At 51.3% G+C, this 13,928-nt stretch overlaps 1 protein-coding gene across 1 annotated transcript in view; it reads right to left on the bottom strand.

Annotated features, from left to right (window-relative positions):
• LOC142915339 (adhesion G protein-coupled receptor L3-like) overlaps positions 1–13,700 on the bottom strand; it is a 61,785-nt gene extending 48,085 nt beyond the window's left edge. Inside the window, exons 1-3 of the mRNA XM_076061174.1 lie at positions 13,489–13,700; positions 7,249–7,520; positions 1,896–2,472 (exon numbers count right to left, since the gene is read on the bottom strand). Of these exons, the coding sequence (XP_075917289.1) occupies positions 1,896–2,472; positions 7,249–7,520; positions 13,489–13,657 (1,018 nt within the window). The 5' untranslated portion in view covers positions 13,658–13,700. The remainder of the gene's footprint in view (positions 1–1,895; positions 2,473–7,248; positions 7,521–13,488) is intronic.
• Positions 13,701–13,928: the final 228 nt, after the last annotated feature.

The raw sequence follows: 13,928 nt of genomic DNA, 5'->3' as shown, positions 1-13,928 counted from the left end.
ATGAGCCACTCTGTCTACAGGAAAGCCACCCATACAGATGCTCACTTGAAACCGGATTCCCACCACCATCCATCCCAGAAGAACTCCCTCATCAAGACTCTATACCATAGAGCCCAATGCATTTCCGACCAGGAACACATTACCAGTGAACTCAAGCACGTACACCAGGCTCTCAGGGCTAATGGTTACTCCGACTACACAATCCGCAAAGCCATCACTCCAGTCATGAAGAAGGATTCTCTTGTGGAGCCACTCAAAACCATCACCTTACCCTACATTGCAGGGGTCACTAAAAAGATCTCCAAAATCCTGAATAAACACAAGATCCAGGTCCGATTCAACACAATACATAAAATCCGTGATCTAGTTCCATCTGTAAAAGATGCTGTTCCAGACATACAGTACCCGGGCGTTCACAAACTAAAGTGCCTCTGTGGTAGTAGCTACATTGGAGAAACCAAACGACATATCTCGGACCGCATCCGTGAACATAAAGCAGACTTGAAACACGGTAGGACAAACTCCTCTGCCGTGGCAGATCACTGTTATAATTCAGTGGGCTCACATGACATTGACTTCTCCAAGACGGAGGTTCTTTGCAAACCAACCGGCTACCATGAGAGATTCGTTCATGAGGCCATTCACATATACAAGCACAGAGACAATTTCAACCGAGAAGATGGATTCTGGCTTAGTAACCATTGGAAAGATGTTTTAAACCATTTCCGTTCTTAATTAATTGTATTTTACGATGACCTTCAGACCGCAGCTCTTTCACCAGCATTGACTCTTAATACCTCTCACACCACGGTTAATGGTATGGTTTACAACATGGAGTATAATAGCGCCTCGCAGCTGTCTCTCTCCCCTCCTCTGTTCCGACCTTGGATGAACTCGTCCGTCTGAACGGTGCCCGTAGCTATCCGTGTTGCTAAAGTTGAGGGTAAGAATCCACCCATTTTTTCGCCATATAGCATTGTGATATATAACGACTTATTGTTGGTAGCTTAGCTGATTGGAGAATATAGAGTTTATTGATAACATTAAGGTAATTTATATTTTAGTTTTTTATTGGTTCACTATGTAGTATTCATTATACATTGTATTGTATACCCAGTTACTGTGAATAGCTCAGATGTGTAGACCTTGACTTCAACATAGCCATTTCTGTGACCAGTCACTAGCTAATCACTCAGTTATTTCAATGCTAAATTCGCCTAGTTATTTCAATGCTAAATTCTCCTGTTTGATTTGTACTAGGTGCCTCGGTGAATGTGTATGCTCTGACTTTAAACATAGCTATTTCTGTGACCAGTTACAAGCTAATCACTCAGCTATTTCAATGCTAAATTCTATGCTAATTCCTTTGTCAAGGGGTGCCTCTGCGGATGTGTATGCTTTAACTTAGCTATTTCAATGCTAAATTCTATGCTAATTCCTTTGTCAAGGGGTGCCTCTGCGGATGTGTATGCTTTAACTTTAACATAGCCATTTCTGTGACCAGTCACAAGCTAATCACTCGGCCATTTCAATGCTAAATTATATGCTAATTCCTTTGTCAAGGCGCTTTGTTTCTTCTGACACAGCTTAAAGGTCGTGATCTGAACGTGGCTTTTTTTCACTCCAGCGCTGTCCTACCAGACAGTCTCGTCCCTTCACCTGATGAAGGCCGCTTGTGTTGTGGCCGAAACGTCGTGAGAATATTATTGTGTTATTTTATTTTATCAATTTATTATTTTATTCTCATTCTACGTGACTTTACCGAAAGAACCAAAGAAGACAAAGCGGACTTTCAAACTCCAATCCAACCTCTCCCCACCGCCCCACTCTTCCACACCCCACCCCCCCCGCTCCCCCCAACCCACAACCAACCCCACCGACACCCTCCCGCTCACCCGCAGCGGGGTCCCGCGTGCCGAAGCGCAGCGCGTAGCGCAGCGCGTGGTGGTTGTTCCACACGTAGAGGGCGCGGTCGCGCGCGTTGTACTGCACCGACGTGATGAACCGGAACGGGTTGGGGAACGGGACGGAGACGCGAGCGTCCCGCCGCGAGTCGGTGTCGTACACGTAGTCGATGCGGTCGCTCGTCCCCCCTCCTCCCCCTCCTCCTCCTCCTCCTCCTCCCGCGGCGTCCGCCCCTCCGTCGCCGTCGTCCTCGTAAGTCGAGCGCAGGACGTGGAGGACGCCGCACGCCATGAAGGCGTCGGAGGCCGAGCGCTTGACGTAGGCCGTCTCGAAGGAGGCCTCGACGCGCATCGCGCGCGGATTTAAGCGGCTCACCACCATGCGCCCGTGGTTCTGCTCCGTGGCGTAGACGACCCAGAGGCCGTGCTCGTCGGCCGCCAGGTCGATGTCGGACTTGCCGCCCCAGCGGTAGGGCGAAGTGTCGTGGTAGTTGGCGTTGGGGATGAACGCCTCGCCGCCCTTGACGCGCGTGCGCAGGTCGAACTTGACGACGCTGCGCGTTCGCTCCTGCGACGGCGCACAGCGTGGGTGGCAGGGAGAGGTTAAGTGAGTGAGTGAGTGTGTGGTGTGTGTGTGGTGGAGAGGTGAGTGTGGGTGTAAGAGGTGAGTGAGTGAGTGTGTGGTGTGTGTGTGGTGGAGAGGTGAGTGTGGGTGTAAGAGGTGAGTGAGTGAGTGAGTGTGGTGTGTGTGTGGTGGAGAGGTGAGTGTGGGTGTAAGAGGTGAGTGAGTGAGTGTGGTGTGTGTGTGTGTGTGGTGGAGAGGTGATTGTGGGTGTAAGAGGTGAGTGAGTGTGGGTGTGTGTGGTGGAGAGGTGGGTGAGTGTGAGAGGTGAGTGTGTGTGTATGTGTGTGGTGGAGAGGTGAGTGAGTGCAAGAGGTGAGTGAGTGAGTGTGTGGTGAGGTGAGTGAGTGTGGGTGTGGTGGAGAGGTGAGTGTGGGTGTGAGAGGTGAGTGAGTGTGTGTGTGGTGGAGAGGTGGGTGAGTGTGGGTGTGAGAGGTTAAGTGAGTGTGTGTGTGTGGTGGAGAGGTGAGTGAGTGTGAGAGTGAGAGGTGAGTGAGTGTGTGTGTGGTGGAGAGGTGAGTGAGTGTGGGTGTGAGAGGTGAGTGAGTGTGGGTGTGAGAGGTGAGTGTGGGTGTGACAGGTGAGTGAGTGAGTGTGTGGGGAGAGGTGGGTGTGTGGAGAGAGGTGAGTGAGTGAGTGTGTGAGGGAGAGGGGGTGGGGAGAGGAAAGGTGAGCGTGAGAGGAGAGTGTGAGTGTGTGTGCGTGTATGAGTGGGTGAAGGTGTGAGCATGAAAGATCCGGGCGTGGTGGTGGTGGTGTTGGCCACGCCAGCCCCTCGTACGCTGCGCCTGCCCATCATAGGTGCTGCTCGCTAACAGCGCTTGCCCCAACAGTCTGTTGAAGGCTCTACAGGGGATCTTAGTCTTTGATGAGCACAAGTGAAGTGCGTGGGGGCGCTCCTCACAGTGTGTGAGGGAGAGCGGAGGTGAAGGTACAAAGGTGTTTGAGTGCGAGTGTCTGAGTGTATGTGTGTGTGTATGTGTGTATGATAGTGTAGCGGTTAGCGCGCTGCGCTACGAACCCGGCGACCCGGGTTCGATTTCCTCTCACGGCCAACACCGGTGACGATTATCTGAACCGGTCCTGGGCCTCCCCTAAGTCGACTCAGCCTCAAATGAGTACCTGGTGCGGTGGATAAAAACATTGCCACTGGGGAGACAAAGGCGGTCGGGCGTGGTGCTGGCCACCCACCCCCTCGTGTAACGTTCCGGCCTTCATAGCTGCTCGCTAACAGCACTTGCCCCTACAGTCTGTTAAGGCTATATGGGGGATCTTTATCTTTGTGTGTGTGTATGGCTGCTTTGGGTACGCGGTCCAGACCTCCCCAGAGACCCTGGCTGACAGAGGAGGTGTTCAGGATGGTTGAGAAAAAGCGACAGGCCCACGCTCATCGGCTACAGCATCCCACGTTGGAGAATGAGGAGGCTTACCGCATCCTTCGCTCGGAGGTTCGGAGAGCCGTGAGGCACTGCAAGGATGGGTGGTGGTCGCGGGTTGCTGTGGAGATGGAGTCTGCCTCAATGGCCCGCGATCACAAATCTCTATTTAACTCCATCAAAAAAGTAACCTGCAGCGCCACACCTATTACCATCATTAGGGGAAAGAACGGTGATCCGATCTCTGACCCCCAGGAACAGGTTTGCAGATTTGCTTAGCATTTCTGTGAGGTCCTGGGGGAGGGGGAATCCCTCAGCCTGGAAAACATCATGGGACAAAGTGGGGATGACCCTGCTGAGGCTGCGGTGCCTCAAATATTGGAGGAAGAAGTCACCCCCTGTGAGTGGCTGGCTGATGTGCCATCCATTGAGGAAGTACTGAAGGCGATCCAGAGCCTGAAACCAGGAAAGGCACCGGGCAGAAATGATCTCCCAAGCGAAATGCTGAGGGATTGTGGCGTTTGTGCACAGACTGCCCTACATGACATCATAACAACAGTCTGGACCACTGGATGGGTTCTGCAGGATTGGAAGGATGCCCTGGTGGTCCCCCTCTTTAAGAAGGGGGACCGCACAGACTGTAACAACTACAGGGGAATCTCAAGGATTATTCAACATCGCCTTGCTAGGCACACTGAGGAGAGGCTGGCGGAGCTCCAATACGGTTTCAGGAAAGGGCGGTCCTGAACAGATGCCATATATTCTGCCCGTGTGCTACAGCAGAAGTGTAGGGAATTCCAACAAGACCTGCATCTCTGCTCCATTGACCTGGTCAAGGCCTATGATACCATCAATAGGCCTGGGCTCTGGGTTGTTCTTCGTATTTTCGGAATCCCTGAGCCTCTGCTCATGATCATTAAGGACCTTCATGATAGTGAGCGGGCCCAGGTAAAACTACGTGGCCGGGAGTCAGAGCCATTCCCTGTCCACCTTGGGGTGCAACAGGGATGTCCCCTGGCTCCAACATTATTTAACATCTATTTCGACCACGTAGTTCGTGAAGCCTTCAGTAGCTGTACCCGAGGAATTTCCATCTGGTACAGGTAGAATGGGAGGCTGATTGATGCCCGGGTGCGGTCAAGGGATGGCTCCCTATTGGTCAACCAAGTTATGTATACCGACGACCTGGTAATAGCAGCTCACTCAGAGGAGAAATTGGAGGCGCTGCTGCTGAAACTTGAGTGTGCCATGAAGTGGTGGGGCCTTACCATCAGCCCCACCAAAACTAAGCACCTGCCTGGGTATTTTGTACCATCGGACACTCCACCCCCACAACTCCCAATCGGTGATGGGGCAGTTGTGGAGAGAGTGGAGAGTTTCCCATACCTGGGCAGTGTGCTCATGACAGGCTCCGGTTTAACAGCAGAGGTCTCACTCCGAATCAGTCGAGCGGCAATATCTTTTCATCGTTGCATAAAGCTGTGTGGAAGCTACCTGGTCTGTCACTCCGCAAGAAGCTTCAGGTCTTCTCTGCCACAGTCATTCCCTCCCTTCTCTATGCTTGCGAAACGTGGACACCCTTAATGGAACACCTTCGCCAGTTAGAAACATTTAGGCTGGCCTGCCTACAATCCATCCTGGGTTTAACCAGACTGGATTGTGTGAGGAGTTCACAATTCCTCGAAAGATCTGGACAAAGTCCCATCGGTGAGCTCCTCCGGCAGGCAAGGCTGCGTTGGCTGGGCCATGTAGCCCGCATGCCCAAATCGCTTTTGTTCGGCCGGATCGAGGTGGCTAAACGGGCGCAGCACGGGCTAGAGAAGAGATGGAGTGACGTGGTACAGGAGGATGTGGAGCTGAGTGGACTTGCCAATGACTGGTACCAGCGGTGTCAAGATCGGCCTCTGTGGAGGAGGCTTGTGAAGGACGCTACTGGGCAGTTGTAGGCAGTCGCCCTCCAACAACAACAGAGGGTTTAGGAGCGACGCTCACAACAACGAGCGGAGCGCCGGGTGGCTAAAACACAGCAAGTTGGCACAGTAGGGGGCACAGGTGGTGCATCAGCCGGTTATCTCGGTCATCTCAGTCAGTCGACCCATGGCACCTGGGTCTGCCCCGTGACCTCCTGCCAGCGGGCATTCGACACTTCACGTGGCCTCAAGGTGCACATGGCCTGGCACAAGCGTCGTGGTGACGTCACCGCCACTTAGTGGCGAAAGGCGGTTGTTGTTGTATATACAGCTCACAACTGGAGGGCTCTCGCTCCCCAGTTAATGCATTCAGCAACTGCAATGTTTACTGGAGTTCTGAGCTCAGTCTACAAACTATAAAACTATTAACTATTTTTATTTTACAGGTCAGGACCACTGAGCCGGGATAGCTCTTTTTCAGAAGCGACCTGGCCACTAAATGATCGCTCAACGGAGTGGAAATGTACAGCAGCCAAATACTCTGAACGCGTGACGTCGATTCTCAACGTGGAGGGAAAAAAACGGAAGACCCAGAGGAAAAATCCACGAGGAGAACACGCAAACTCCAAATATACAGCAGCAGGCGTCAGGGTCGGGATTGAACCCACGAGCTTATGTATACCAGGCGAGGTCGTAAACATCTCTCCACCATATTCTTGGTTCTTTCGGTAAAGTCACGTAGAAGGGAAACAATAAAATAATAAAAATATCTCTCCACCAGTCATTGCAACAGTCCCTAGCCTGATAAAAGTTTAGTGTCAGCGTATGTGTGGGTGCCCCCACCTGGAAAGAGAAATCAAAGTTCTATCCAGCCCTCTGGCAAAAGCTCTCTCCCCACCGCCGTCCTATACTTCGGGTAATGAACACGATTAATAATTCAACACATTTGGTATTCGCGCCAATCTGAGAACCGCAGGGGCCATCACGAATGAAGGCGCCATTTCACAGACGGGTATACGCTGCCAGTAGGGGGAAGGGGCGACGTTGCCAAGTGGTTTTCAACCATGGCCTCTTGTATACCAGGCGAGGTAGTGAACATCTCTCCACCGCGCCGCCCCTACGGCCCCTATCGTCATCATCATTATCATCACGGCTCTGTCGTACCAGGCAAGGTCCACCAAGCCATACAGCTCTTTTCCAGAAGCGAGCTGGCCACACAAAATGACAGCTCAACCAAGCGGCTTCTCACGTGGCAAAGTAATAGCGGCCAATTACTCTAAAAGCGTGTGGATTCTAAACGAGGTAGTTAACATCTCTCCACCGGGGCGCCCCGACCGCCCCTACCGCCCCTACCACCCCTACCGCCATCTGCCGTCCATCATCCCACTGGTGCTCACGCGGAAACCCCCCCCCCCCCCCCGGCGCCGGGCACCGACCCTGTTGAAGAACACAGCTCCGTCGTACACCACGAAGCCCGTGCCATCGACGCGGTGCGGCAGCTTGTAGTTGGTGAGCGGTCGCCTGGCCAGGATGTCCTGGAGGGAGGCGTACTCCACGAGTCTGTCGGTGCGGAACGGCGTCCACGGCATGACGTACACCTTGTCGGTGGCCTGCAGCGGGTCGCGGCACCACGAGCCGGCCTGCTGCTTCGCCTCCAGGAGGTGCGAGGCCTCGCCAATGAGGAGGACGCTGCCCGGGCACGGGAAGACTGCCCAGGGAAAACGAGGGACAGACGAATGAACGAACGGTCGGGTCAGGGATTCGCGGCTGCTCCCTAAGTTGATATTCTATCAACTGAAAACGTTTTTTTTATTCTTGGTTCTTTCGGTAAAGTCACTACCACGTAGAAAGGAAACAATTAAATAATAAAAATATAAAACAATTACATTCTCACGACGTTTCGACTGCAACACAAGCAATCATCATCAGGTGTGAAAACCACAGCAAGAAAATTTGAAAAAAAAATAACCGCCACTTTTTTCAAATTTTCTTGCTGTGGTTTTCACACCTGATGATGATTGCTTCTTGTGTTGCAGTCGAAACGTCGTGAGAAGTTTATTGTTTTATATTTTTATTATTTTATTGTTTCCCTTCTATGTGGTGACTTTACCGAAAGAACCAAGAATATTAATCCCTGCAGTCACAAAAGCTTTAAATAAAAAAATTAAAACTTTTTTTAATATTTGAGCAGGTAAGGCCCACTGAGCCACGAAACTCTTTCGCCGAAGCAACTTGGCCACACAATTGACAGATCAACGAAAGTTTCTTATCATGTGGAAATGCACAGCAGTGTCCAAATACTCGCAATGCGTGATGTTGATTCTACACGCGGAGGGAGAAACTGGAGGACCCAGCGAGAACTCCACATGACCACAGGGTTAACGTGCAAGCTTCCAAGTATACAAGCCTCAGGGTTGGGATCGAACCCACGACCTCCTGTATACCAGGCGAGAAAGTTGACACCCCGCCACCGTTTGCATGCGTGTACTGATGGGCGTATGTTAACATGGGTGCCGTCTGCATCGCAGCAGAGCCTGATGAAGCCGAATTTGAGCAGGTAAGGCCCACTGAGCCACGAAACTCTTTCGCCGAAGCAACTTGGCCACACAATTGACAGATCAACGAAAGTTTCTAATCATGTGGAAATGCACAGCAGTGTCCAAATACTCGCAATGCGTGACGTTGATTCTACACGCGGAGGGAGAAACTGGAGGACCCGGCGAGAACTCCACATGACCACAGGGTTAATGTGCAAGCTTCCAAGTATACAAGCCTCAGGGTTGGGATCGAACCCACGACCTCCTGTATACCAGGCGAGGAAGTTGACACCCCGCCACCGTTTGCATGCGTGTACTGATGGGCGTATGTTAACATGGGTGCCGTCTGCATCGCAGCAGAGCCTGATGAAGCCGAATTTGAGCAGGTAAGGCCCACTGAGCCACGAAACTCTTTCGCCGAAGCAACTTGGCCACACAATTGACAGATCAACGAAAGTTTCTAATCATGTGGAAATGCACAGCAGTGTCCAAATACTCGCAATGCGTGACGTTGATTCTACACGCGGAGGGAGAAACTGGAGGACCCGGCGAGAACTCCACATGACCACAGGGTTAACGTGCAAGCTTCCAAGTATACAAGCCTCAGGGTTGGGATCGAACCCACGACCTCCTGTATACCAGGCGAGGAAGTTGACACCCCGCCACCGTTTGCATGCGTGTACTGATGGGCGTATGTTAACATGGGTGCCGTCTGCTTCGCAGCAGAGCCTGATGAAGCCGAATGTCCACAGGGAACGATCGCGTTTCTTAAACATGCACATGTGGCATGTGCATCGGGAGCTTAGCGTGTGGCATACATCGACTGATTCATCGTCGCACGTCGGTTACAGTGAGGGAAAAAAAGCATTTGATCCCCTGTTGATTTTGTACGTTTGACCACTGACAAAGAAATGATCAGTCAATAATTTTAATGGTAGGTTTATTTGAACAGTGGGAGACAGAATAACAACAAAATCCGGAAAAACGCATGTCAAAAATGTTATAAATTGATTTGCATTTTAATGAGGGAAATAAGTATTTGACCCCCTCTCAATCAGAAAGATGTCTGGCTCCCAGGTGTCTTTTATACAGGTAACGAGCAGAGATTAGGAGCACACTCTTAAAGGGAGTGCTCCTAATCTCAGCTTGTTACCTGTATAAAAGACACCTGTCCTCAGAAGCAATCAATCGATCAGATTCCAAACTCTCCACCATGGCCAAGACCAAAGAGCTCTCCAAGGATGTCAGGGACAAGATTGTAGACATACACAAGGCTGGAATGGGCTACAAGACCATTGCCAAGCAACTTGGTGAGAAGGTGACAACAGTTGGTGCGATTATTCGCAAATGGAAGAAACACAAAAGAACTGTCAATCTCCCTCGGTCTGGGGCTCCGTGCAAGATCTCACCTCGTGGAGTTGCAATGATCATGAGAACGGTGAGGATTCAGCCCAGAACTACACGGGAGGATATAGTAATAGGTTTTACCCTTTTTAACTGGCATCAATGATCTCAAGGCAGCTGGGACCATAGTCACCAAGAAAACAATTGGTAACACACTACGCCGTGAAGGACTAAAATCCTGCAGCGCCCGCAAGGTCCCCCTGCTCAAGAAAGCACATATACATGCCCGTGTGAAAGTTTGCCAATGAACATCTGAATGATTCAGAGGACAACTGTGTGAAAGTGTTGTGGTCAGATGAGACCAAAATGGAGCTCTTTGGAATAAACTCAACTCGCCGTGTTTGGAGGAGGAGGAATGCTGCCTATGACCCCAAGAACACCATCCCCACTGTCAAACATGGATGTGGAAACATTATGCTTTGGGGGTGTTTTTCTGCTAAGGGGACAGGACAACTTCACTGCATCAAAGGGACGATGGACGGGGCCATGTACCGTCAAATCTTGGGTGAGAACCTCCTTCCCTCAGCCAGGGCATTGAAAATGGGTCGTGGATGGGAATTCCAGCATGACAATGACCCAAAACACATGGCCAAGGCAACAAAGGAGTGGCTCAAGAAGTTTCCAGACCTTAATTCCATAGAAAATCTGTGGAGGGAGCTGAAGGTTCGAGTTGCCAAACGTCAGCCTCGAAACCTTAATGACTTGGAGAAGATCTGCAAAGAGGAGTGGGACAAAATCCCTCCTGAGATGTGTGCAAACCTGGTGGCCAACTACAAGAAACGTCTGACCTCTGTGATTGCCAACAAGGGTTTTGCCACCAAGTACTAAGTCATGTTTTGCAGAGGGGTCAAATACTAATTTCCCTAGTAAAAATGAAAATCAATTTATAACATTTTTGACATGCGTTTTTCCGGATTTTATTGTTGTTATTCTGTCTCTCACTATTCAAAAAAACCGACCATTAAAATTATAGACTGATCATTTCTTTGTCAGTGGGCAAACGTACAAAATCTGCAGGGGATCAAATACTTTTTTTTCCCTCACTGTAAATACTCGGGTGAAATAAAACCCGTCGTGGACACAGGCAATTCAGCTGTTGCAACAGAAACAGCTGGCATGCAGAGAATTGTGGGGTTTCCCAGGACGCGCCGAGGCTTAGCCTAAACGAATTTCGACTGAAGGTGTTGTTACTGGGATTGCCGCAAAATATTTTTTCGCGATACGCCATCAAATTTCACAACGGGACGATTTCCCAATATTCGTTGAGGCGCTCGTACTAAGCACGGCGTTAGTTCCGGTTGCAATCAATGCAGTCTCCGAGGCTTATGAACGCACGGCGCAGACGGCCACGCCAGAAACGCGGTCGGCAATTACGCGAACCGTGGCAACGACGATGTCACATAGTCGCCACGCCGTCAATGAACCCTGGAAAATTGTTGGGAACCCGTCGGTTCGATTTTATAATAACTTTTGGTGAGCGCACGCGCAGTTGAATTGTTTGGTTTTGACAGCCGTTACCTCAAGCTCGGCGTGGTACGGGCGTGCGTTTGTGCGCTTGTGCGTTTCGTAATCACGCCGAACATCTTCCAGTCCGCAAGGCGGAATGGAAAAGGCACCCGGATTAGTTTGCCTCTGTGGATGTGTAGGTTTTGACTTTAACATAGCCATTCCTGTGACCAGTCACAAGCTAATCACTCAGCTCTTTCAATGCTAAATTCTCCTGTTTGATTTGTACTAGGTGCCTCTGTGGATGTGTAGGCTTTGACTTTAACATAGCTATTTCTATAACCAGTCACAAGCTAATCACTCAGCTATTTCAATGCTAAATTCTCCTGTTTGATTTATACTAGGTGCCTCTGTGGATGTGTATGTTTTGACTTTAACATTGCCATTCCTGTGACCAGTCACAAGCTAATCCCTCAGCTATTTGATATGTAAACCCCTTTGTCAAGGTGCCTCACTTTAAAAGTCGCTACGAATCTTAACACCGTTCATTGAAGCTCTGTCACCCTGAAGACGGCCCGCTTGCGTTGTGGCCGAAACGTCGTGAGAATTTTATTGTGTTATTTTATTATTTTATTCTCATTCTACGTGGTGACTTTTACCGAAAGAACCAAAGAAGATGATGAATCCTTGCAGTCACGAAAGCTTTAAATCGAAGAAAAAAATGCACCCGGATTAAGTTGCCGATAGCCGCAGCGAGATAGAGTAACGGATGCGGAGTGCCAGGTGCACACAATAAAAAAGTGTACGGGGTCAGTGGTGGACTGCAAGCGATTAGCACGCCGACCTTTGAACCCGGTAACCCCAAACTAAATTCGTGCTTACGTGAGCCCAACAGCAGCGGCGATTATTATTTAAACCCGTCACGGGCCTCCACCCTTTGGTTTGACCGGTGCGGTGTGCAGTAGTAAAACATCGCTGGCAACTGGGGGAGACAAAGGCGGCCGGGCGTGGTGGTGCTGCCCGCCCGCTCCACCCACGCCCCCTCGTGTACGCCGTAGCGGCCTTCACGTCGTGCCGCTCGCTACGAGCACTTGCCCCCCACAGCCTGTCGAAGGCTGTGGGGGGCATCGCGAGGTGTCCCCGTGAACCCCCGGTGACGACGAGCTCGAATATCTCTCTCGCTCGCGGCCAAAATCGGCGACGATTAACCTCGACCGGTACCCGTGCCTGCCCCTAGGTCGACTCGGCATTTAGTTCGTAGCTGGATGCAGTGTACGAACACGGCCGCTGGGGGAGACAAAGGCGGCCGGGCGTGGTGCTGCCCGCTCACCCACGCCCACCACGTGTACCACAGTAGCGGCCTTCACGTGGTGCTGCTCACCCACCACGTGTACCACAGTAGCGGCCTTCACGTGGTGCCGCTCACCCACCACGTGTACCACAGTAGCGGCCTTCACGTGGTGCTGCTCACCCACCACGTGTACAACAGTAGCGGCCTTCACGTGGTGCTGCCGCTCACCCACCACGTGTACCACAGTAGCGGCCTTCACGTGGTGGTGCTGCTCACCCACCACGTGTACCACAGTAGTGGCCTTCACGTGGTGGTGCTGCTCACCCACCACGTGTACCACAGTAGCAGCCTTCACGTGCTGCTGCTGCTGCTCGTGGACGGCGCTCGCCACGGCAGCCTGTCAAAGGGCGTCACGTGGTGGTGGTGATCTTTGTGTGTGTGTACGTGTGTGTGTGTGTACGTGCGTGCGTGTGTCTACGTGTGTGTGTACGTGTGTGTGTGTACGTGCGTGTGCGTGCGTGTGTGTGCGTGTGCGTGTGTATGTGTGGGGAGTGATAGTGTACCGGTTAGCGCTACGCTGCGCTATGAACCTGGCGACCCGGGTTCAATTCTCGCTCACGGCCAACACCAGTGACGATTATCTGAACCGGTCCCGGGCCTCTCCTAGGTCGACTCAACCTCAAATGAGTACCCTGGTGCGGTGTGTAAACATCGCCACTGGGGAGACAAAGGCGGTCGGGCGTGGTGCTGGCCACCCACCCCCTCGTGTACCGTTACCGGCCTTCACAGGTGCTGCTCGCTAACAGCACTTGCCCCTACAGTCTGTTAAAGGCTACACGGAGGATCTTTGTCTTTGTGTGTGCATGTGCGTGCGTGCGCGTGTGGATGCGGCGTGCCAGGTGCAAACAGAGAGCTACAATATATATTTTTTTAAAAACATCTCAGTGTGGCGCCTTAACTGGTTTAAATAAAATAAAAATAGTGAATAGCCTCGTTACCGGTTGCAGGAGGCCAACCGCTCGTGCCCGGCAGCTGCAGCAGCAGCAGCTGGGCTTGAAGCAGCAGCTGCAGAAAATGGGCTTGAAGCAGCTGCAGCAGCAGCAGCAGCTGGGCTTGAAGCAGCTGCAGCAGCAGCAGCTGTGCTTGAAGCAGTCTCCAGCTGCCCATCGTGAACGTCCGCGGGACGTCGTCAGCGTGAGACGGAGCGACCTCTGACCTCTACCGGCAAGGACTAAAATTTTAACACACTTCCCCAATGTCGTATCGACTACTGTTAAACTTGCTATACGTACGTCACACTCGTGACAATACTAGATTCTATCGTTGACAATAAAAAATATATTTATATTTGTAAACAATATTTATTTATATACAAGTTACGTTTTTTGGCTTGGTTCTCATTGTCCACGCTCAAGTCGCGTTGAGCCGCAAATCACCG

Source organism: Petromyzon marinus, unplaced genomic scaffold (genome assembly GCF_048934315.1).
Source record: "Petromyzon marinus isolate PM22_M1 ecotype Great Lakes invasive population unplaced genomic scaffold, UKy_Petmar_22M1.pri1.0 PM_G_Scaffold_3, whole genome shotgun sequence".
NCBI classification, from domain to species: domain Eukaryota; kingdom Metazoa; phylum Chordata; class Hyperoartia; order Petromyzontiformes; family Petromyzontidae; genus Petromyzon; species Petromyzon marinus.
The sequence above is the reverse complement of the archived record's forward strand: the minus strand, read 5'-3'. Positions and strand labels throughout refer to the sequence as shown.